At 35.8% G+C, this 26331-nt stretch overlaps 1 protein-coding gene across 18 annotated transcripts in view; it reads right to left on the reverse strand.

Annotated features, from left to right (window-relative positions):
• The window catches only part of WNK1 (WNK lysine deficient protein kinase 1), a 151575-nt gene that overhangs the window by 66787 nt on the left and 58457 nt on the right, over nt 1–26331 (reverse strand). For all 18 annotated transcript variants that reach the window (XM_076007817.1, XM_076007816.1, XM_076007815.1 and 15 more), the window contains exons 2-4: nt 25973–26145; nt 11073–11293; nt 8554–8711 (exon numbers count right to left, since the gene is read on the reverse strand). In XM_076007817.1, the coding sequence (XP_075863932.1) occupies nt 8554–8711; nt 11073–11293; nt 25973–26145 (552 nt within the window). The remainder of the gene's footprint in view (nt 1–8553; nt 8712–11072; nt 11294–25972; nt 26146–26331) is intronic.

Raw genomic sequence — 26331 nt, forward strand, 5'->3', positions numbered from 1 at the left:
ACATGATAAAGGTCATCTATAAAACATCCCCCAGAGACTGGATACCTTCCCCCAGAGATCAAGAATAAGATAAAGATGTCTACTTTCACTATGTCTATTTAACAGTGTACTGGAAATTCTAGCCAGGGCAATAAGGTGCAAAAAAAAAAAAAAAGTAAAAGGCATCCAGAATAAGTTAGCTCAACAGGGCTGTAGAATTCAAGATGAATACACAAAAATCAATAATAATGTTAGGTCATTAAATTAACTGATTTGATTACAATTAATCAAAGTGTGCACCTAAACTATCGACACAGTTTTGCATTCTTAACAGTAGCTTTTTTATGGCAGCAGCAAAGAAGCCTAGACAGCAAGTGGCAATAAAATCATGAAAAGCTGTTTTCCATAGCTTATCAATAATTGAATATTTTTCCTTGCAAGAAGTGGCACAAAGCCTGGAAGAAGTGGTAGTCAGTTGATGCAAGGTCTGGCAAATATAGTGGATGGCAGAGGCTTTCCAAGTCCAGCCTCTGTAGTTTGAGCAGCAGTGTTTGTGTGACATGTGCTCGATGAGCACTGTCTTACAAAAGGATTGGCTCATCTCTACCAACCAAACTTGGCTGCTTAACGAGCATCCTCATCATTCTGTCCAACTGGTTTCAGTAGACATCCACTGTAATTGACCAGGTTTCATGAAGCTATAGTGGACAATACCAGTGCTGGACCACCAGACAACATTAGCTTTTTCTCATGAATATTTGGTCTTTGCACTTCATCTTTATCCAACCATTGTGCTGAACACTTACGATTGTCAGGAAGAATCCACTTTTCATCACATACAACAGTGTGGTGTAGAAATGGTTTGTCTTAATGTCTTGACGGCAAAGAGGGGCAAGCTTTGAGAGGATTTCTCTTCTGATGCTCATTTAATTCACGTGGAACCCATCTACCCAGCTTCTTTACCTTGCCGATTTGTTTCAAATGTTTCAATAATGTTGGAATAGTAACAAACCTTGCTGGTAATTCACGCATAGGTTGAGATGGATTCACTTCCACTACAGCTTTCAGCTCATCATTATCTACCCTTGGTCTCAAGGTTGCCCAGATGGCTCATTTTCGAGATTAACATCATCAGAACGGAACTTCTCAACCATGGAAATACTGTGCATTCATAAGCCATATCCTTCCCAAACAATTCGTTGCTATTTTGAGCTGTCTGTGCCGCACTGGCTCCACGATGGAATTCGTATTTGAAAATAACACAAATTTTTTACTTATCTATGGTTTCACAAAAAAAAAAATTGCTCTAAAGAAAATCTGACAGATAATCACAAACCAAAACTTGCATTTGAAAGACTGAGGATGCACCTTTTCACAATAAAAATAAAACAAGAAGTGTCAAAGGGAAATGTCAGACATATCAACTGTCAAACTTAGTACTTATAGAAATCACACATTTCATACTTAATAACTTAATATTTTTTTAATGATCAATCCAAAATTGAAATTAAGAAAACAATTCCATTTATAATACACACACAAAAATACATTACTTAGAAATAAATTTAACAAAAGAAGTACAAAACTTTGAAAACTATGATTGAAATAAATTAAAAACTTTTGTGACCAGGCGTGGTAGTTCACACCTGTAATCCCAGCACCTTGGGAGGCTGAGGTGGGAGGATCACCTGAGATTCAGAGTTCAAGAGCAGCCTGGACAACATAACGAGACCCTATCTTTACAAAAAATAAGAAGAATTAGCCAGGCATGGTGATATGTGTCTACAGTCCCAAGCTACTTGAGAGGTTGAGGTAGGAGGTTTGAGGTCAGCCTGAGTAACACATTGAGACTCCTACCGCTATTTTATTAATTAAAAAATTAAAAATTAGCTGGATGTGGTGGCATGTACCTGTAGTCCTAGCTACCTGGGAGGCTGAGGTGGGAAGATTTCTTGAGTCCAAGAGCTTGAGGCTGCAATGAGCTATGATTGTGCCGCTGAAATTCAGCCTGGCAACAGAGCCACAACAAAAACAAAAACAACAACAACAACATTAAATATAGAGGGGAGGGAAGGGGAGAGGAGGGCAGGGGAGGGAGAAAAGAAGAAAATCTGGAGAGATTAGAACTCTCTCATATGGATGGTGGGAATGTAAAATAGTGCAGGCACTTGGAATACAGGGTGGCAGTTCTTCAAATAGTTAGAGAGTTAGCATAACTCAGCAATTCCACTCCCAGGTATACATCTGAAAGAAGTGGAAAAAAAACCTATATGTGAATATTTATTGCAGCTCTAATCACAACAGCCAAAAGGTAGAAACAGTCCAAATGTCCACCAAAAGATAAATGGCTAAACAAATTGTGGTGTGTACAAACAATGGAATATTATTACTACTCAGCCTTAAAAGGAATGAAGCACAAATACTTGCTACAACCTGGATGAATCTTGAAAACAATATACCATAGTCACAAAAGGCCACATATTATGACTCCATTTGTATGAGACATTCAGCATAGGGAAGTCTATAGAGACAGAAACGGATTAGTGGTTGCTTAGGGCTGGGGGGAATGTAGGTATAGGGGAGTGATTGTGAACAGGTACAGGATTTCTTTTTCAGGTAGAAAAAATTATTTTAAAGTTGACTATGATGGTGGCTATATATAACTGTGAAGATACTAAAACCATTGAATTATACACTTTAAATGGGTGAATTATATGGTATATAAAATATCTCAATAAAACTGTTTAAAAAGCACTAATATACACTTTTAATATGCACATACAATAAAGAAGAAAATTGTTCCTATTCAATACTCTGACCTGGCACATTATGCCATACAATTAATCAATCAAATCCCCAAAGGTCCTTGAATATTTATTAAAAGCAATAAATACAAAATATTAGATTACAAACTTATAAAATAAAATTTACTACAGACTTTAATGACAACTGAAAGCCTACTACTTGATTATGTAATCAGATTCGTAAGTTTCAATATCTAGATAGTCATCTGTACACAGAATAATTTGTCATGTATTTATTTACTATCTTACTGAAAAGCTGTGGGAATTAAAAAAAAAAGAAAGTAAAATTCTTCAAATATCTCCCAATAACAGATTTTGGAATTTATGTTCCAATGATGTAAATTTTAAAAAGCTAGTTATTGATACTATCCTCGCAATCTTGTGGCAGAAACCCTTAAGTCAAACCATTCTGAAACATCAGGAATCTACTGAGATAGAAAACATTTCAGAGATCACCTAGATAAGTACATCATACAGCATGCTCATCTCTAAATCTATTTTCATCCATAGCAACTTCTGTTAATTTTTCCTAACTTTTGAATCTAGTAGCTTATATTTCCTCCCTCATTACATAAGTTACTTATTTCAATTTAAAAAATCAGATTGCATTGGTATCTAGTTATACATTTCAGGCAAAAAGAATGAATGATTGAATTCACTGCACCATTGCAATAAACCCAGTTCCGTTTCTACTTTTACCTCCCATCTATTCTAGACATGAACCCTGTTATCATTCCTATAGAGTTATCAACTTTTCCCAAACAAATGAATATAAGCTCCATGTGAGGCATAATATTAGCCTTGGTATGTCCTCAGTGTATTGTATAGTGCTTGGTCAGTTTATAATTCATGAATAAATACATGAAATTTGTCAAGTGGAGAGGATACTAAATAAAATTAATGTTTCTCCTATGAAGCCTACCCCAATAACTTACCATACTAGATTCTTCAAACCCTGGTATACAGAATTTGGAATATAGACAACTAAGAACTAATAAAGCAATCTAAGCTATTATAGTTTGTCACAAGAAATAAAGTCAGACAAAAATTTGCTGTTTTCTACTTACAGACACATAGACTGAAGCACAAACAATGGATGCATTGTTTACACAATAGTGTTTATCAATGCTGTAAAGAAATTCTGGAGGCTTGGTACTACATTACAATTATTATTATTTTCTAATCAGTTCAAAATTCCAGAGATGTTATTTCAAGCCTTTACACCCTTAAAGGCCACCTTTCATTCTACACCCTTGAGAAGATGACTTAACTCATATTTCACAGAAAATAACCAGGGTCTACTACCAGCACCAGTTCCAGGCATTGTGCCAAACAATCTGTAAGGGGGTAAGGGTATCTCTTTTACAGAGAACAAAATCAACAAAATACAGAGAAATTAAGTGATTTGCTCAAGATGATATAATAATAAGCAGAGCAGCGATGTTAACCCAAGACTTTGCCTCCAAAACCCATCATAATAATCTCCCTCTGTGGTCCCCCTCACCCCTGGCCCATGGCCTGTTAGGAACCAGGCTGCGCATCACCACATGAGCACCACCTCCCCCCAGCCCACCCCTCCACCCACGAAAAAACCGTTTTCCAGGAAATTTAGGAACTGGGTCGCACAGTAGGAAGTGAGCAGCCCCTGGTGCAAAAAAGGTTGGGGACCAGTGCTTACCTCATCTCAGGAAAAAGCCTTCCCTATTAAGGCTTACTGTTCATTACACCATACTCATGATCCCACCGAATCCTGGGTATTACTCTATCCATTATCCACCTGCTCACTGCCCACCTTCCCCTATCCCTGTAATTTCAACCTAACTCTATTCCCTCTTGCTCTTTCCAAAAGCCTATAAACAAAAAAATTTCCTTTAATTTCCTTAAAATTTCATCTTTAAAAGAAAATAATATAATAGCAGCAAAAACCCTTACCAGTAGCTACAAGTTCCCCTCTTAATCACTGACTTCTAAATCTTTGCCCTGTAATGAGAAAGGATTTGGAGTGATTGATTTGTCCCTCCCTTCCAAACACAAGATAACAGATTCACCTTCTTCAATTGTACTATGGTGTTTGGCACGTCAGTATTCACATGCATCTTATTCTCACTTTTTAGAATGGGCTCACACTCTTATTTCCCCTTCTTCCTTTTTGACAGTTTATACTTGTGAAACCTTCCCTAATCTACAATACAGTTAACCATTGTTCCTCCACTGTTCCTAGTGCTTGGCTCTATTAATTAAAATACTCACCATATTGTAATTACAATTGTTTGCTTACACATTTATCTTCTATATTAGAGCTAGTTTTCTGAAGACAGGGAATATATATGTCATTCACCTTTACCTAGTGTAAAGCTCTGAGTATGGTATATAGCAGGGATTTAGAAAATATCACATTTATTAGTACTGAGACATTTTTAATTTGGAACAGCAACACAGATAAAAGGGTGAAGTTATAGAGAAACACTTTATAGAGATAAATTAATTCAAATTATGATCTTGTAGAGAAGGTACGGTATATAGCATGTACAAATGTGTAGGAATAAAAGAAAGAATAAAATGTTTGGATGAAGAAGAACAATAGCAAAAGATAATATTAAGAATTTATACTTGCTTTGATATAAGCAAACTGATATCACATAAGCTCCTTATACCAGGAAGAGATAGTAAGAAATTTCAACCAGTTTCAGTGAAATAAAAAAACCAATTCATAATGTAAATTACTATAGAATAATGATTAGGCTACTTATTAGAATTATCTGACACCTTTAACCTCTCACAAAAATCAACTCATGCTGGGTAATAGACTTGAACCTTAGGTGTGAAACTATTAGAATTCTAGAGGAAAACGTTGGAAATACTCCTCTAGACATTGGCTGATGCAAAGAATTTATGAAGAAGACCCCAAGGGCAATCACAGCAGCAACAAAAATAAATAAATGGGACCTGATCAAATTAAAAAGCATTTGCATAGCCAAAGAAACTGTCAAGAGAGCAAACAGACAACCCACAGAATGGGAGAAAATTTTTGCAAGCTACACATCCAATAAAGAGCTGATAACTAGAATTTATTTAGAACTCAGGAAAATCAGCAAGGAAAAATTAAACAACCCTATCAAAAAATGGGCAAAGGACATGAACAGAAATTTTTCAAAAGAAGACAGAATAATGGCCAACAAGCATATGATAAAATGCTCAACATCTCTAATCATCAGGGAAATGAAAATCAAAACTCCAATGAGATATCACTTATCTCCAGTAAGAATGGCCTTTATCCAAAAGTCCCCAAACAATAAATGTTGGCGAGGATGTGGAGAGATAGGAACACTCCTACACTGCTGGTGGGACTGCAAACTAGTGCAACCTCTGTGGAAAGCAATATAGAGATACCTTAAAGTGATACAAGTAGATCTACCATCTGATTCAGCAATTCCACTACTGGGCATCTACCCAAAAGATCAAATGACACGCTACAAAAAAGACACCTGCACTCGAATGTTTATAGCGGCACAATTCACAATTGCAAAGTTGTGGAAACAACCCAAGTGCCCATCATGAGTGGATTAATAAAATGTGGTATATGAGTGGATTAATAAAATGTGGTATATGTATACCATGGAGTACTATTCAGCTTTAAGAAACAATGGTGATATAGCACCTCTTTTATTTTCCTGGATAGAGCTGGAACCCATTCTACTAAGTGAAGTATCTCAAGAATTGAAAAACAAGCACATGTACTCACCAGCAAATTGGTATTAACGGATGAACACCTAAGTGGACATACAGGAATAACATTTATCGAGTGTTGGCAGGTGGGAGCGGGGAGGAGGGGATGGGTATATACAGACATAATGAATGAGATGCGCAACGTTTGGGGGATGGTCACACTTGAAGCTCTGACTTGAGGCGGGAGGGGGCCATGGGCAATATACATAACCTTAACATTTGTACCCCCATAATAAATATGCTGAAATAAAAATAAATTAATAAATAAGAAAAAACAAACAAACTAATAAAAGACATTAAAGGAACACTCAGTAATTATAACAAATGATCATAATTAATCCTTTACTACAAAGATTTCTTCCAAGTCTCTGTGAAGATGTAAAACTAATTTGGTCTACTTAAAGCAAAATGTTTCCTATCAGTGTTTATTTCCATTATACTCAGCTATCAAAATCTAAGCAAGCAATTTATAATAAAATCTATTAATATTAATAATGTCAAAATTCAATACACATTACATGACTAAAAATGGGATAACAAAGTACTCTGTGCCTCTTGGTGTAAGTAATACAGTATTTAAAAAACCACACATTAAGTATCCTTGTAAAAAAAAAGTTTAGCCTAAATTTTATCCAGATTTTGAATAGTGGTCCTCAAACTTTTGTCTCAGGACCCTTTATACTTTTATAATTGTTGGGAACCTCAGATAGATTTTGTTTGAGTGTGTTATAACTATTGATATTTACCATGTTAGAAGTAAAAAATAAGAAAGTTTAGAAGTATTTAATTCATTAACAATTATAATAAATCCATTATGTTAATGATATATATAACATTTTAAACAAATTCAATATTTTCCAAAACAAGAAAAACTCAGGGAAGAGACTAGTATGATTTTACATTCAATAGAAGATGAATGGATTTTCATATGTGCTTCTGCATTCACTCTGCTGTAACATGCAGTTCATACAGCACATAGCCTCTGGAAATCTACATTATATACTCTTATGTGAATGTGAGTAAAAAAGGCAAAATTATTTTTACATTGTTGACATACCTCAATTTACTTTAAGGTAAACTTCCCTTTCCAAACTATGGAAAAATAATAAATTAAATGACAACACAAGGAGGCGAATAGGTAAATTAAGAATGTGGAACATTCCTCAAAATAATTAATGTAATTTCTTTAATAAAGCTATGGCATATAGAAAAAGAGTAGAAGCAACAGTTCTAGATTAAGAGATACAACAACAAAATATCTTCTGGGGACCCTGATGGGACCTTGATGGGACCTGATGAACACTGACTATCAATGAACATCTTTGAAACAATGGAGGAAGATCTGAATAGGTACAGGGTATTAGATGATCCAGAAATTACTATTAATTTTATTAAGTATAATATGGTTAAATAAGATCTGCATTTTTTGGAGTAGCATAATGAAGTATATAGTGGTAAAATGAAATAATGAATCATAACAACTAGCTTTCAGGTTTCAACTGGAAAGCTGTAGACAATATCTCTGTTAGTAGACATGAACTACCATGGATAATTTCAACTATAATAAGATATTAATTTATGCCTTAAATATTATGGGTACTCATATATATATGATTTAATACATTAATAAATCAACTCAAGCCATTCAGAGAAAATTCTGAATAATCTGACAAAGCATCTAGAGTTAAAAGAATTACTTTTAACTCAGAAACTAATGTGGTAGGAAAGAATGAGAACTTAAATGAATTAATGGGGGGTTGAAAAGTAGGTGATGAGAGTGTTTTTTAAACATAATGTATCTCATAATAAAGATTTAAATGAATACAAGGAGGGTCTGAGATGAACAGTGGCTCTTTGATCTTTAGCTTTTCTCTTACTATACCATGAGCAATAGCAGTGCAGATAACTCAATCTTCTTCCACCCCAATACTTCACTCAGCATGCTTTCTACTCTTGTTCCCTTTTGCATGGTTTCATGTTATCCAGCTTGGGATTGGTTGTTAGATGTGACCCAAGGTCACCAACCAGTTAGGGGAAGACTTACACTGGTCACTCGACGGTAGATCTGCGCAGCATTTTGGCACTCCGAGTATGGATATTCAGATGTAGCCATCTCAAGCATGCACATCCCAAAAGCATAAACGTCAACAGATTCATCATATTTCTCCTCATACATCTCAGGGGCCATGAACTCTGGGGTACCTAAAATTAAAAGAATGATTCGGTCTCAACGTGAGCAGAAGCTTTAGACATTACTCACCAGAGGCAGAATCAGAGGAGTTGACCTGTGAGAGAGAAGAAATTGGAATGGGAAGGTGGGGAGAGAAAAGAAAGGGGGAATAAAGAGGAAGGAAATCTTCTCAGTCAGTCTGCTCCATCAAATATTTTATAGAAGATCTTCCACTGCAAGGCCTTCATAAGATACTGGAATAGGGTCAAGTGTCTATTTACTGTTTAATCTGAATTCCTGTTATATGGTATATCAAAATAGAGGCTTGGCTAAGAGATAAACTAATTTAACTAGAAAGGTAAGAGACTAGCAAGAAACAAAGACATAATGACAGCTATGTGTAAGATAAAATGATAGATTTAACAAGATCAAAATATTAACACTTGCCTGCCCCCTACTGTATGGTAGCTATAAGGTTAACACAGTCTCTTGCCATTAACACTCCATCTGGTTAGTTTCACTTTCTAAGGAGGCCTTGCAGTCAAAAACCTGATAGCAAGTTTTTTAAAATAATAAAATATAATTGTCTACAAAGGCTACTCACCAAAGCCCTTTTCTTCACATACTTACCATCCCATCTGCAGTACACAAATAAGCCTACTGCAGATATAAGAAATAAAGTGAGGGCTTGAAAACCTCAGGCAAAAACCAAATACATACACACACCAAATATAGAACTCAAATAAAGACTGTTTTATAAGCACAGATCCCACAAGACTAGGTTTTGCAACGCTTCCAAAAAATTAGATCTGTATACCTCAAATTATAGGGCATTTCCAAGAACAGGCTTGTACACTATCGCTTAACAAGCAAACAAAGAATAAAAACTCTCTTGAGCAGAGATTTTAAGATGCCAAAGACAACGAAATGCTTTTTGTGAGGAAGACAAAAAGGAAATTCAGTTTTAAATAATTCTTGTCCCACTCTTCTTGTTAATGTATTATATGGAAATATAAAAACAGCATTCCAAATCCTAGGTACATAATATTTGACAGATAATACTGTTTTATAATGATGTACAAATAACTGGTATTCTATGCTTTTCCTATTAATACTTAATAGTCTAGTCCACATAAAAATTAATGAGTTTCTTTTGTTATCACTTTTTGGGGGGAGTGGAGTAGAATGCTTGTGAAGATTAAGTTTTTAAATTGTGATACCCTCTTCAGAGAATGAAAGCTTATTAAAATAGGCATTAAATTATTTTTCCACCTGCAACTATGTATAGTTAAAAATCTGAAAGGGACAGCCTTGTCCTTTTGATCAGTGATTCTCAACAGGGTGCAATTTTGTCCTCCAGGGGACATACATAGTACTATCTGGAGATATTTTTGGTTTTAACAAGTAGTGGCAAGTAGACAGATGGTATATTACTCAAATCTAGTGGGTAGAGACTAGGGGTCCTGCTAAAGAATCTTACAATGCAACAAAGAATTGTCCAGCCTAAAATCTAACTAGTACTAAGGTTGAGAAACCCTGTTCTAGAGAGTTCACAACTTCTGAAGAGTGGGAGTAAGTTGATAAAACCAACTTCTAAGAATGAACTGTCATATTTATTTTCACTTTTTAAAATAAAGTTTTCACAGGCAGGTATATATATAATATTACACACACACACACACCTCTCTCAACAAACATTTTAGAGACTAGGTCTTGCTCCGTGGCCTAGGCTGGATACAGTGGTGTTGACCATAGCTCACTGCAACCTCAAACTCCTGGGCTCAAACAATCCTCTTGTCTCAGCCTCCTGCATCACTAGGACTATAGGCATGCACCACCATATCCAGCTAATTTTTTCTATTTTGTGTAGAAATAGAAAATATGGGATCTCGCAATATTGCCCAGGCTGGTCTTGAACTCCTGGGCTCAAGTGATCCTCCCACCTCAGCCTCTGAAAGTGCAGGGATTATAGACATCAGCCACCGTGCCTGGCCTCAAATGAACATTTTAGAAACTAAACTACATACAAATTCTATTTCTTTATGAAGTGACATGCTGTGTCTATTAAATAAATAGTATATAATATATACAAATAGTACATAATAATAAATAGTAAATGGTATGACTCAATAATATTGTTACATGGGATTTCGGCAACAAAGTTCACCTTATTTCTTTCAATGTAATTTTGTAAAACACCAAGTCTTTAAGATAATTTTAGAAGAATAAATATAGAGAACTCTGTATCTCTTAAGTAAAACTGATCACCTCTTAGGTTTAAGCTATGAATTTTAAAAAGTTTAATCTCATTACTAAAAGCTCTGAGAGGGCCAGGTCTCTAAATAAAAAGAATGCCAGAAGGCCAAGTGTTCCAAGGTACACTTGAAACATACCTATTACGCTCTTGGCAAAAGAAGCCCGCTTCAGGGTTGCCAGACCAAGATCTCCAATCTTGACTGAGCCGGTAGGGCCAGTGATAAAAATGTTGTCACATTTAAGATCCCGGTGAATAATAGGTGGAGTTCGAGTATGAAGAAACTGAAGTCCTTTAAGGATCTGACGGCACCAGCTTCTTAGAACTTTGATCTTCATTACTTTAAACCTTTTCAGGTACCTGGAAAAGGCAAGGTACACCAAACAAGTTATCAATGATATGAGTTTGTTGCTTTGAAGAATTCCACTAAATTCTAACATACCCAAGATAGGAATATCAAATTTAGAATATTAAGATTCATTAACTTTAAAGGTTAGTGATACTTTTTAGTAAGGTTAAAAGAGGCTAGGATAGTTTAAAATGAAAATTCTATTACAGGACACAGAAAAATAAATAAGTCCTCCAAATACTTTTTCATCTAAACAATTACAGTATTATGTAACTAGTTTTTTTCTTAAGGGAATGGAATACCAGGTTGGCAGTATCAGCATTAGTAGTACCTAAATATTTCAGAGCCAAAAATATTTAATTTGTGACTGGTAAGAGAATTTTGACAACAAAGCACAAAAATGAATTCCTTAAAATGAGTTCACTGTTAACATGATTATGAAGCAGAGTTCTGTTTCTGGTAAATGGGTAGAGTAGCTCTTATCAGATACAGATGTATTTACACACTCAGTCAATATATAAAACTATCTAAAGGCTCTTGAAAGCAATCAAAATCAGTCATAAATCGGATGGGATAAAGGGAAAGCACTGCTTGAGCTTCCTTCTTTCTATACCTTTTCACCTAAAAGAAGAGTCTGCTAAACCCCAGATGGAAATGAGGACAGTTTGGGATGACCACAGCATCCAGAACAGCACTGTTTAACCGAACTTTCTACAATGATGGTATGTCCACTAAAGTAGCCACTAGCCCAATGTGACCACGTATATATAACTGGAGATTACTTAACACAAAAACATTTACTTTTTTCAGTTGCCCTAGCTACATTTCAAGTGCTCAATAACCATATGTGGCAAGTAGCTACGGATTTGGACAGTGCACATTATAGAACATTTCCATACTACAGAAGGTTTTATTGAACAATAGAGATCTAGAAAGGAAAGGGGAAATCTCAGAAAGGAGGCACTGAAGGAGAGCATTAACTTCTGCATATTTACTGACCAAATCTCTAGATGACATCTGAAGTATATATTATGTGGAATAGATCCCAATTAGCCCAACTACTGCTAAATGAACTGACCAGAGATTTCTGATGGTACTCACTGCAGGGAAGATATATTTTGGGATTGAGTTGCAATGCATATGTTACCTGGAAATATTCAGGAAAAAAATGAAGAGAACTAAAAATTTTAACTATAAAACATTACATTTTTCTTTTAGTCTTTGTGGAACAGATATTTACTTCCATTTAACCATACTTGCTATGACTTTTTATGTAACTGTATCATATATGAAATTCATAGCATAAAGAACAAATGTTAGCGAGGATAAACAAAACTATTTGTTCAAGGGTCTTATATTTTACATGAAATTGTATAGTATTAATCCAGTATCTTATGTGAAATGGTGCAGTATTAATCATAAATTAATTGTGCAAAGTTAAGGATACAAATGCAATCTCTAGAGCAAGCACTTAAAAAAAATGCCAGCTGGGCATGGGGGTGCATGCCTGTAACCCCAGCTACTTAGGAGGCAGAGGTGGGAGGATCATTTGATTCCAGAAGTATCAATCTAGCTGGGGCAACATAATGAGATCCCATAAGTTGATTGATCACCTTGAGAGAGAAATGTGACAAGCAGGTACCATCAGTGCAGAACAGGCCATAAAAAAAGCTCTCTCTAACATAGTAGCACCTTTTTGTAGTCCTTCATTATGACTGATCCTTGTGCAATCCCACTGAAAAAGCCTAGTAGTTAAAAAGATCCACCTTCATAACCAGAGCTCCTAATCAGCTTCTCAGTACTGAAATATTTACTTATAAACTGGCAATCAACTCATGGTTAAATGGGAGTAATTATAGTATCTATTATACAAAACTGGAAGACTAAATGCTAACAACAATGGCTGCCAAATTAATATTAGAGTATAGAGGACATTCAATTCAAATACAGAAGTATCAATAAAGAGGTGTAAGTTATTAAAAGGAACCAACAGAAATTCAGGAGCTGAAAACACAATAACTAAAGCCTCACTAGGGGGTTTCAACAGCATATTTGAGCACAAAGAAGAAAAAAGGCAGAAAACTTGATGAAAGGTCAATTGTAATTATTCAGCCTGAGGGGAAAAAAAGAATGTAGAAAAATAAACAGAGCTAAAGAGAACTGTGGGACACCATCAAGATTACCAATATATGTACAATGGGAGTCCCAGAAGAAGAGTTTAAGAACAGAAAGGATATTTCAGAAAGTAATGATCACAAATTTTCCAAATTTGACAAAAGACATGAATCTATACATCCAAAAAGCTCAGCACACTCCCAAAACAACAAACACAAATAGATCTACAATGAGACATATTATATTCAAACTGTTGAAAAACAAAGACAAAGAGAGAATCTTGAAAGTAGCAAGAAAAAACTCATCATGACCAAGGGATCAATAAGATTATGAGCCAATTTCTCAGCAAAAACCATGACAAGGCTAGAAAGCAGTGGGATGACATATTTAAAGTGCTGAAAGGAAAACAAACAAACAAATAAACAACCCTCCCCCACAATTGCCAACCAAGAATTCTATATCCAACAAAATTATAAGGGAGAATTTCTGAGGGACATTCCCAGATAAACAAAAGCTGGGGAAGTTTACTAACAAGAAATGCTAAAGAGAGTCCTTAGACTGAAATGAAAGGACGCTAGATAGTAATCTGAACCCAAAAGAATAAATAAAATTTCTGGCAAAGGTCACAACATAGCTAAATATTCAAATCAATATTAATATATATTTTTATTTAAGACTCCTTTTTGTTTCCTACATGATTTAAAAGACAAATGCATAAAACAATAGTTATAAATCTATGTTAATGGGAACACAATGTATAAAGACAAAAATATGAGACAACAGAAACATAAAATGGGAAGAGGTGTTTGGGAGCAGAGGTGTTTAGGAGCAGAGATTTTATATGCTATTAAAGATAGTTTGATATCAATTCAGACTAGATTGTGAGAAATTTATGATGTTAATTGTGATCCTCAAGGTAATCACTGAAAAAATATTTTAAAAACTATACAAAAAAGGAAATGAAAAGAAAATCAAGTGGTACAAAAAAAATCAATTAAATATAAAAAAGCACTAATGGAGGAGATAAGAAACAAAGGTACAAAACATACAGAACACAAGTAGGAAAATGGCAAAAGTCATTCATTATCACTAATTACTTTAAATGTGAATAGATTAAACTCTGTCAAGTCAGAGATGGGCAGAATGGATTAAAAAAATAGGAGAACAACTGTATAATATCTATAAGAGACTCACTTTAGGCCAGGTGCAGTAGCTCATGCGTGTAATCCTAGCACTCTGGGAGGCCGAGGTGGGAGGATCACTCAAGGTCAGGAGTTCAAAACCAGCCTGAGCAAGAGTGAGACCCTGCCTCTACTAAAACAATAGCAAGAAATTAATTGGCCAACTAAAAATATATAGAAAAAAATTAGCTGGGCATGGTGGCACATGCCTATGGTCCCAACTACTTGGGAGGCTAAGGCAAGAGGATTGCTTGAGCCCAAGAGTTGGAGGTTTGCTGTGAGCTAGGCTGATGCCACGGCACTCTAGCCCGGGCAACAGAGAGAGACTCTGTAAAAAAAAAAAAAAAAAAAAAAAAAAGACTCATTTTAGATCCAAAGACATGAATAGTTTGAAAATGAAAGGATGAAAAAGATATTCCATGCAAATAGTAACCAAAGAAGGGTGAGGTGGCTAAACTAATACCAGAAAATAGACTAAATAAAAAACTGATACAAGAGATAAAGAAGAACATCATATATATTGATAAAAGGGCTAATCCACCAAAAAAATTTAACAATTATAAACATAGTCACATGAAACCATAGAGACCCCAGACACATAAGACAAACACTGACAAAACTGAAGAGAGGAATTAGTTTGTTCTACAGTAGTAGTTGGGACTTCAATACCTCACTTTCACTAATGGATAGAACATCTGGACAGAAGATCAGTAGGGAAATAGAGGATTGGAACAATACTATAAGCCATCTAAAGGTAACAGCACATTTGAGCACAAAGAAGAAAAAGGCAGAAAACTTGCCTAGAATACACCACTCAAGACAGCTTCATATATATTCTTCTAAGGACACATGGAACATTCCTTCAAGATATCTCCCAACAAAGAAAGTCTAAGACCAGACAGCTTTCCTGGTGAGTTCTGCCAAACATTTAAAGGAAAATTAACACAAATACTTCTCAAGCTCTTCCAAAAAGTACAAGAGGAATATGAAACATTTCCCAAGTTATTCTATTAGACTAGTATTGCCCTGATACTAAAGATACCAAAAGAAAACTACAGACAAATATCCCTTATGAAGGATGCAAAAATCTTCAAATAAAATATTAGCAACTGAACCCAACTGCATAGTAAAAGTAGTACACACCATGACCAAATGGGATTTATTCATAACATGCAAGGGAGTTTAAACATAAGAAAATCAATCTGCATAACACAACATGGGGGGGGGCACATAATTATTTCACTTGATACATAAAAGCATTTAACAAAATATAACACTCTTTCATAAAAAAAAATACTCACCAGACTAGGAATAGCAGAGAACTTCCTCAACATGATAAAGAGCATTTACGAGGCCGGGCGCTGTGGCTCACGCCTGTAATCCTAGCTCTTGGGAGGCCGAGGCGGGCGGATTGCTCAAGGTCAGGAGTTCAAAACCAGCCTGAGCAAGAGCGAGACCCCGTCTCTACTATAAATAGAAAGAAATTAATTGGCCAACTGATATATATATAAAAAATTAGCCGGGCATGGTGGCGCATGCCTGTAGTCCCAGCTACCCGGGAGGCTGAGGCAGAAGGATCACTCGAGCCCAGGAGTTTGAGGTTGCTGTGAGCTAGGCTGACGCCACGGCACTCACTCTAGCCTGGGCAACAAAGCGAGACTCTGTCTCAAAAAAAAAAAAAAAGAGCATTTACGAAAAACCCACAGCTAACATCATACTCAATGGTTAAAGACCACTGGTTTCCCCTTAAGATCAGAAATAAGATAAGGATAACCACTGCTATTAAACACTGTACTGGAAGTTCTAGCCAGAACAATTAGACTAGAAAAAGAAGTAAAGTTATCCAAATTGGAAGGACAGAAGTACAACTATCTCTATTTGCAGATGACATGATCCTATATATTAAAACACCAAAGAACACACACACACACAAGCTAATAAAATAATTAAACAGTTACAAAAGTATAAGATTAACATATAAAAGTCAGTTGTATTTATAGAAATCAACAATCAACAACCTAAAAAGAAAATTAAGAAAACAATTCCATTTGCAACAGCATCCAAAAGAATGAAGTATACAGGAGTAAATTTAATAAGGATGTAAAAGACTAGCACACTAAATAGTACAAAACACTACCAAAAGAAATTAAAGACAACATAAATGGAAAGATACACTGTGTTCATGAATCGAAGACTTAATAATATATAGATACCATGTTTCCCAAAAAATAAGACAGGGTCTTATATTTATTTTTCCTCAAGAAGACACCCTAGGGCTTATTTTCAGGGGATGTGTTATTTTTTTTAAGTACGGTACAACAATCTACATTTATTCAAATATAGCTAAGTCGTCTTCTTCTGGAACATCATCATAACTCTCCAAACCCCGAATTCCATCCTGAATTTCTTGTGGCTGTATTTCCTTTAGAACCATTGGCCCCAATCTCTCATGTTGAGCAATAGAGCTCTCATGGGACAGATGAGAAGGGCTGCTCCTCTTCTTTACCGCTCTGTGACGGAATGCATGGGTTGTGCAGATATGCTGCGCAGACACACCCATCACTAGGTCTTATTTTTGGGCTAGGGCTTATACTGCGCAAATGCTTAGAAATCCTGCTAGAGCTTATTTTATGGGTAGGTCTTATTTTCAGGGAAACATGGTATGTCTACCAAGGAAATAGAATTGTGAGTCCAGAAATAAACCCTCTATATCTATGGTTAAATGATTTTGACAAGTTTGCCAAGGGAAAATAGTCTCTTTAACAAATAGTGTTGGGACAACTGGACATCAGCATGCAAAAGAATAAAATCAGCCTCGACCTCACAGCATATATAAAAGTTAACTAAAAAAAAAAAAAAAAAAAAGTTAACTAGAAAATGCAACAACAACCAAAATAGAAGAGTTAAAGCAATAAAGCTCTTATAAGAAAACTTATAAGTAAATCTGCATGACCTTGGTTTTGGCGTTGGAGTCTTAGATATGATAGGAAAAGCATGAGCAAGAAAAGACACAGATAGTTTGGATTTTATCAAAATTAAAAACTTGGTACAGGTTGAGCATCCCAAATCTGAGATTCATTGTGATTCAAAATCTGAAACTTTTTGGGCTCTGACCTGACATTCAAAGAAAATGCTCATTTGAATATTTTGGATTTTCGGATTTAGGATGCTCAACTGGTGAGCACAGTGCAAATATTCCAAAATCCAAAAATATTTGAAGTCTGAAACACGTCTGTTCCCAAGCATTTCGGATAAGGAATACTTAACCTGTATATCTCAGAATATTATCAAGGACGTGAAAAGACAACTTATAGGAGAAAATATCGGCAAATCATTTATCTCATATAGGCCTAATTTCCAGAATATATAAATAACGCCATAAATCAACAACAAAAAGATAAACAATCCAACTTAAAAATGGGCAAGGGACTTAATAATCAACATTATTAATCATTAGATCAATGCAATTCAAATCCATAATGAGACACCATGTCATATCCAGTAGCATAGCTATTAAACACACAGTTTCGTGTTTCCTCAAAAAGTTAAACATAAGTCAAAGTTACCATGTGACTCAGCAATTCCACTCCTAGGTATATAGCCAAAAGAAAAACAAGGGCTCAAAAAAATACTTGCGCACAAATATTCATAGCAGCACTATTTACAATAGCCCAAAGGTGGAAACATTGGAAATGTTCACCAGTGTAATGAACAGATAAACAAACTGTGGTATTTCCATGTGTTAGGTAGGAATAAGGAGGAGGGGGAACAAATACTTTGTCTAGGGGGTTTCCATTGAGAAACAAATGGCAGTAGGAGATGCTTTGTCTACAATAGGAGGAACAAATTGACCAGAGGGAGCTTCTAAGAAAGAACAGATGACATGTCAAGGGGACTTCCATGGACTGAACAGATATTGGTCTACGACAGGGGGTATCTAAGGCCGACCAACCAGAAGGAGGTAGAAAGGCCAAAGTGGAGATATGACCAAGGGCACAAAAGAGGGTCTTTGGAGCATGCATACAAGATGACAGTATCCTCAAGTGACCTACCCTCATTAACATAGTAAAAATCACACCCACCTGAGCCATGACAGTTTACAAATACTATGGCAATCCCCAGAAATTGCCAGACAAGGATAGAAAAGGGGAGGATTTGCCATTCCGGGAATTCTCCACCTTTTTTCCAAAAAAACTCATGAATATTCTACCCACACTTAGCATAGAATTTGGGAATCAGCATAAAGGGGAGAAATCTTGTTAAACTCAGGCTCTCTTCTACTTCCAGGGATAGACCCAATCCATCTTCAGAACATTCTATGCTTTAATAAACTTTTGGCACTTTGCTTGCTTTCATCTGCTTGGTCTGCTCATTTGCTCTGGTACCAATAACCATTCTTTGGTATTGGGAGCCAAGAACCAGGGAACACGACCTAACATTTGGTCCCCACACCTGACACATCCAATAGAATATTATTTAGTCATAAAAGGGAATGAAGTATATTCAGACAAATGCTACAACATAATAATCCTCAAAAACATAATTTATGCTAAGTGAAAGATGCCAAACACAAGGGTCACATCATATACTTTATGACTCCATTTGTATGAAATGTCCTCATTAGATAAGTCTATTGAGACAGTAAGCAGTTGGTGGTTCCAGGGTCTAGCGATGGGAGGAAATGGAGAGTTGTTCCATGGCTATAGACTTTTAGTTTTGTGAGATGAAAGAGTTCTGGATATTGCACAGAAAGACATCAATACTATTGACCTGGATGCTTAAAATGGTAAAGATGGGCTGGGCATGGTGGCTCACACCTGTAATACTAGCACTCTGGGAGGCTGCAGTGGGAAGACCCCTTGAGATCAGGATTTGAGACCAGCCTCAGCAAGACCAAGATCCCATCTCTACAAAAAAATAGAGAAAGTAGCTGGGTGTGGTGGTGCATGCTTATAGTTCCAGCTACTCAGGAGGCTGAGGCATGAAGATCACTTGAACCCAGAAGTCTGAGGTTGCAGTGAGCTATGATGATGCCACTGCACTCTAGCCACTGTGACAGAGTGAGACCCTATCTCAAAAAAAAGAAAAAAAAAAAAAAGATGGTAAATTTTGTTGTATATTTTTTACCACAATAAAAAAATCCCATCCACAACTACTACCAATCAGCTAGTCCAACCTCTTATTTTTCAGATGGGAAACTGATCAGTTAGTCAGAGGCAGAGGTGGGAGTAGAAGTCATAGCTCCAAGTCTAGTACCATTTTTATCACTTTCTCCTATTGCCATAGACTCTGAGGCTCAGAAGCTAAAACAGATAATGATGGGGAAAAGAGAACTCTAAATGTAAAAAGAAAATTGCCTAAGAATTTAGATAATGAGCAATTAAGGACTAACTATGATAGATGGGCTGGATGAAAATGTTTAGAAACTTGATAGATGTGGTGCTTACACAATATTGTGAATGTACGAAATGCCACTGAACTGTACACTTTAGAATGGCTAATTTCATATGTGAATTTTGCCTCAATTTAATAACTAAGTATAAATTTATTTCCATTTCCTGATCCAAATTTAACCCACACATTCCCATTTTTCAGGTATGGGTGCTCTATTTGTTTTAATTTAAATATTTATACACGTGGAACAAAGTTAGAAACTCAAAAGCCCCCCAAAGCATGCATTTTTGGCACTAATTCCCATTCTGTCTCAATTTGCCTCTCCTAATGCTGCCAACGGTTCTTGTTATTCTCTATTCTTCCAGCTATAAAAACCAAATCTGTATACACTTATCTTGCTTAGGAATCTGTATACATCCTCAATACTAGCCATCACTCTTTAAACAATTTTTTTTGTTTTTAATTATTATGGGCACATAATAGTTGTATATATTTACAGAGTATGTGATGCTTTGATACAGGCTTACAAAGTATATTAATCAAATCATGGTAATGGGGGTATCCATCACCTCAAGCATTTATCATTTCTTTATTTTAGGAAAATTCCAATTCCACTCATTTTAAGTTATTTTAAAGTATACTGTAAATTTTTGTTGACTATAGTCACTTTGTTGTGCTATCAAATATTGGTCCTTCTATCTATCTAACTATATTTTTGTACCCATTAGTCATACCTGCTTTATCAACTCCTTCCCCACTACCCTTCCCAGACTCTGGTAATCATCATTCTACTCTGTCTCCATGAGATCAACTATTTTAATGTTTAGCTCCCACATGTGAGTCAGAATATGCAAGATTTGTCTTTCTGTGTTTGGCTATTTCACTTAATATTAATATAATGTTCTCCAGTTCCATCCATGTTGTTGCAAATGACAGGATTTCATTCTCTTTTATGGCTGATTATTTTTCCATTGTGTATATGTACCACATTCTTTTTATCCATTCATCCATTGATGAACACTTAAGTCCATTCCAAATGTTAGCTATTGTGAAAAGGGCTATAAACCTAGCAGTGGGATTGCTGGGTCATATGGTAGTTCTCTTTTTTCAGTTTTCTGAGGAACCTTCATCTTGTTCTCCATAGTGGTTGCACTAATTCACATTTCCACCAAGAGTGTATATGAAGGTTCTCCTTTCCTCACATCTTTGCCAGCATTCATTATTGCCTTTTTGATAAAAGACATTTTAACTGGGGTGAGATGATATTTCATAGTAGTTTTGATTTGCGTTTCTCTGATGACTAATCATGTTTGGCATTTTTTTCATAAACCTGTTGGCCATTTGTGTGTCTTCTATTCAGATCTTTTGCCCATTTTTAAATCCAATTGTTTGATTTTTTTTCCCTATTGAGTTGTTTGAGCTTTCTATATATTTTAATTATTAATCCCTTATCAGATGGGTAATGTGCAAATATTTTCTCCCATTCTGCGAGTTGTCTCGTCACTTTGTTGACTGTTTCCTTTGCTGTGCAGAAGCTTTTTAGCTTGATGTGATCCCATTTATCCAATTTTACGTTGGTTACCTGTGCTTTGGGGGTATTACTTAAGAAATCATTCCCAGATAAATGTCCTGGATTGTTTCTCAAATGTTTTCTTTCAGTAGTTTGATAGTCTTAGATTTAAGTCTTTAATCCATTTTGATTTGATTTTCGTATATGGTGAGAGGTTAAGTCTAGTTTTATTCTTCTGCATATGGATATGCAGTTTCCCCAGCACCATTACTGAAGAGACTGTCATTTCTCCAATGTATGTTCTTAACACTTTTGTTGAAGATAAGTTTGATATAGATATGTGGCTTTATTTCTGGGTGCTCTATTCTGTTCTGTCTTTGTTTCTGTTTTTATACCAGTTATTATGCTGTTTTGGTTGTTACAGCTCTGTAGTATAATTGGAAGTCAGATGTGGTGACTCCTCTTTTTGCTCTTTTTGCTCAGGATGGCTTTGGCTATTCTGGGTTCTGTATGTATTTCAGGATTATTTTTTTTTTTTATTTCCGTGAAGAAAGTCATTGGGATTTTGATGGGGATTGCACTGAATCTGTAGATTGCTGTGGGTAGTATAGACATTTTAGCAATTAGATTTTTCCAATCCATGAGCATGGACTATCTTTCCATTTTCTTGGTGTCCTCTTCAATTTCTTTCACCAATATTTTACAGTTTTCATTGTAGAATTATTTCACTTCTTTGGTTAAGTTTATTCCTGGGTATTTTATTTGTAGGTATTATAAATGGGATTACTTTCTTAGTTTGCTTTTCAGATTATTTGCCAATGGCATATAGAAATGCTACTGATTTTTGTATCCTGCAACTTTACTGAATTTTCTTATGAGTTCTAATCGCTTGTTTTTGTGGAGTCTTTAGGGTTCTCTAGATTGTATCATTTGTAAACAAGCATAATTTGACTTCTTCCTTTTCAATTTGGATGTCCTTTATATCCTTCTCTTATCTGATTGCTCTAGCTACAACATCTAGTACTATGTTGAATAACAGTGGTTAAAGTGCGCATCCCTGTCTTGTTCCAGACCAGAGAGAGAAGGCTTTCAGTTTTTCCCCGTTCAATATGATACTAGCTGTGGGCCTGTCATATATGGCTTTTACTGTGTTGTGGTATGTTTTTTCTACACAGTTTTAGAGTTTTGGGGTCTTCTTCATAAATTCTTTGCCTAGGCCAATGTTTAGAAGAGTATTTCCAATGTTTTCCTCTAGAATTCTAATAGTTTCACACCTAAGGTTCAAGTCTGTTACCCAGCGTGAGTTGATTTTTGTGAGAGGTGTGGGTCCTGTTTCAGTCTTCTACATGTGGCTATCCAGTTTTCCCAGCACAATCTATTGAATAAGGATTCTTTTCCCCAGTGTGTGTTTTCGTCTGCTTTGTCGAAGATTAGTTGGCTATATGAGGATGGTTTTATATCTGGGTTCTCGGTTCTGTTCCACTGGTCAATGTCCCTGTTCTTGTGCCAGTCAAAAGCTGTTTTAATTACTATAGTCTGTAGTATAGTTTGAAGTCTGATAAATTGATACCTCCTATTTAGTTTTTATTGCCCAGGATTGATTTTGCTATATGGGGTCTTCTCTGGTTCCCTACGAAGTGTAAAATTATTTTTTCTGTATCTAGGAAAAATGATGATAGCATTTTGATAGGGATCGCACTGACTCTGTAGGTCACTTTGGGTAGTATAGACATTTTAACAATGTTGATTCTGCCGACCCATGAGCATGGAATATTCTTCCACCTGTTTACATCCTCTGCTATTTCCTTCTTCAGTGTTTCATAGACAAGGTTGCCCACTATCTCCACCTCTATTCAACATAGTGCTGGAAGTCCTTGCTACAGCAATCAGACAAGAGAGTGGGATTAAGGGCGCCAAATGGGAGCAGAAGAGATCAAATTCTCACTCTTTGCTGATGACATGATATTATACCTAAAAAACCCCAAGGATTCAACCAAGAGACTCCCTGAATTGATAAATGAATTTGGTAAAGTCTCAGGATACAAAATCAATACACAGAAATCAGAGGCATTCATATATGCCAACAACAGTAAAAGTGAGGACCAAATCAAAGACTCAATTCCCTTCAGAATAGCAACAAAGAATATAAAGTACCTAGGAATATATTTAACTAAGGAGGTAAAAGACCTCTACAGGGAGAACTATGAAACACTGAAGAAAGAAATAGCAGAGGATGTAAACAGGTGGAAGAATATTCCATGCTCATGGGTCGGCAGAATCAACATTGTTAAAATGTCTATACTACCCCAAGTGACCTACAGAGTCAGTGCGATCCCTATCAAAATACCATCATCATTTTTCCTAGATACAGAAAAAATAATTTTACACTTCGTAGGGAACCAGAGAAGACCCCATATAGCAAAATCAATCCTGGGCAATAAAAGCTAAATAGGAGGTATCAATTTATCAGACTTCAAACTATACTACAGACTATAGTAATTAAAACAGCTTTTGACTGGCACAAGAACAGGGACATTGACCAGTGGAACAGAACCGAGAACCCAGATATAAAACCATCCTCATATAGCCAACTAATCTTCGACAAAGCAGACGAAAACACACACTGGGGAAAAGAATCCTTATTCAATAGATTGTGCTGGGAAAACTGGATAGCCACATGTAGAAGACTGAAACAGGACCCACATCTTTCACCTCTCACAAAAATCAACTCACGCTGGGTAACAGACTTGAACCTTAGGTGTGAAACTATTAGAATTCTAGAGGAAAACATTGGAAATACTCTTCTAGACATTGGCCTAGGCAAAGAATTTATGAAGAAGATCCCAAAGGCAATCACAGCAGCAACAAAAATAAATAAATGCGACTTGATTAAATCAAAAAACTTCTGCACAGCCAAAGTAACTTTCAAGAGAGCAGACAACACACAGAATCGGAGAAAATTTTTGCAGGCTTCACATCTGAAAAAGAGCTGGTAACTAGAATTTACTGAGAACTCAGGAAAATCAGCAAGGAAAAATCAAACAACTCTATCAAAAAGTGGGCAAAGGACATGAACAGAAACTTCTCAAAAGAAGACAGAATAATGGCCAACAAACATATGAAAAAATGCTCAACATCTCTAATCATCAGGGAAATGCAAATCAAAACCACAATGAGATATCACTTAACTCCAGTGAGAATGGCCTTTATTCAAAAGTCCCCAAACAATAAATGTTGGCGTGGATGTGGAGAGATAAGAACACTCCTACACTGCTGGTGGGACTGCAAACTAGTGCAACCTCTGTGGAAAGCAATATGGAGATACCTTAATGTGATACAAGTAGATCTACCATTTGATCCAGCAATTCCACTACTGGGCATCTACTCAAAAGATCAAATGACACTCTACAAAAAAGACACCTGCCGAATGTTTATAGCGGCACAATTCACAATTGCAAAGTCATGGAAACAACCCAAGTGCCCATCAATACATGAGTGGATTAATAAAATGAGGTATATGTATACCATGGAGTACCATTCAGCTTTAAGAAACAATGCTGATATAGCACCTCTTGTATTTTCCTGGATAGAGCTGGAACCCATTCTACTAAGTGAAGTATCCTAAGAATGGAAAAACAAGCACCACATGTACTCACCAGCAGATTGGTATTAACAGATCAACACCTAAGTGGACATATAGGAATAACATTTATCGGGTCTCAGGCAGGTGGGGGGGGGAGGAGAGGATGGGTATATACAGATACAATGAGTTAGATGTGCAATGTTTGGGGGATGATCACGCTTGAAGCTCTTATTCGCACTGGGAGGGGTGACATGGGCAATATACGTAACCTTAACACTTGTGCCCCCATAATACAGTAAAATAAAATCTATTAAACACTAAAAAAAACAAAAGAGTCTGTGAGCTGTGAAAGTGGAAAAAAAAAAAGCTCTTCATAAGAGGTAACAGGGAATTTGTGTATTTTACCTATTTGTTTCAAAGGGATAATAGGTCTAGCTGTTTTGGGATCAATTTTAGATCTTTTAAGAAATAGAACTACATGAATTTTTTAGTGATAACTGTCATAATGCAATTTTATCTGATATAAAAGTTGCACAGAGATAACAAAAACTAATACAATGGATAAATGGGTAACATTTCTCAATAAACTTTATTCTCATTTTAACCACTAGAGGGCTACCTTGACATTTGATTTCTGATCCCTGAGCCACTGAATTTTAGAAACAACTATCAGTAAGATTTAAAATAACTAAATATTCTGCAATAACTTCTCATTTCAATACTTTCTAATAATTAATTATGAAATCACTTTATACAGCAGAGGACTCTGTGGGCAGGAAAATATGCTAATAATAGTTGGAAGAACTGTTCCAGCCTTAGTAGGCTGCGTAATAGAACTGGTAGGCCTGAAATTACAAAAATCAAATTCTCTCATACTTCTTAGCTTTTAAACTACTGATGGACTTACGTTTTAAGGGTTCCAGATGTCATAAGTTCAGTCACCAAAACAATGCACTTCTTTCCTTTTACTGTGGATTCCCAGGAATCATAGAATCGAACGATATTGGGATGCTGAAGACCCTTTAACATTTCAGCCTCTTCTTTAAATCTCTGCCTCTCAGACTTTGTTAACTTTCGATCCTGAAATCAAAAACCAAAACAGAATGTTGTTTAAAATCATAAAACACCAAGTCATGCAGTTTGCTAACCATGTGCTAAAATATATCAAAGGGGTTAAAATAAAGGGGGACCACTAAAATTACTGGTGATAGTTTATCAGCCTATCTTGATTAAGAATGAGAATAGGGTAAAGTATTTTTAAGAAAT

This window comes from Microcebus murinus, chromosome 10 (genome assembly GCF_040939455.1).
Source record: "Microcebus murinus isolate Inina chromosome 10, M.murinus_Inina_mat1.0, whole genome shotgun sequence".
Lineage (NCBI taxonomy): Eukaryota > Metazoa > Chordata > Mammalia > Primates > Cheirogaleidae > Microcebus > Microcebus murinus.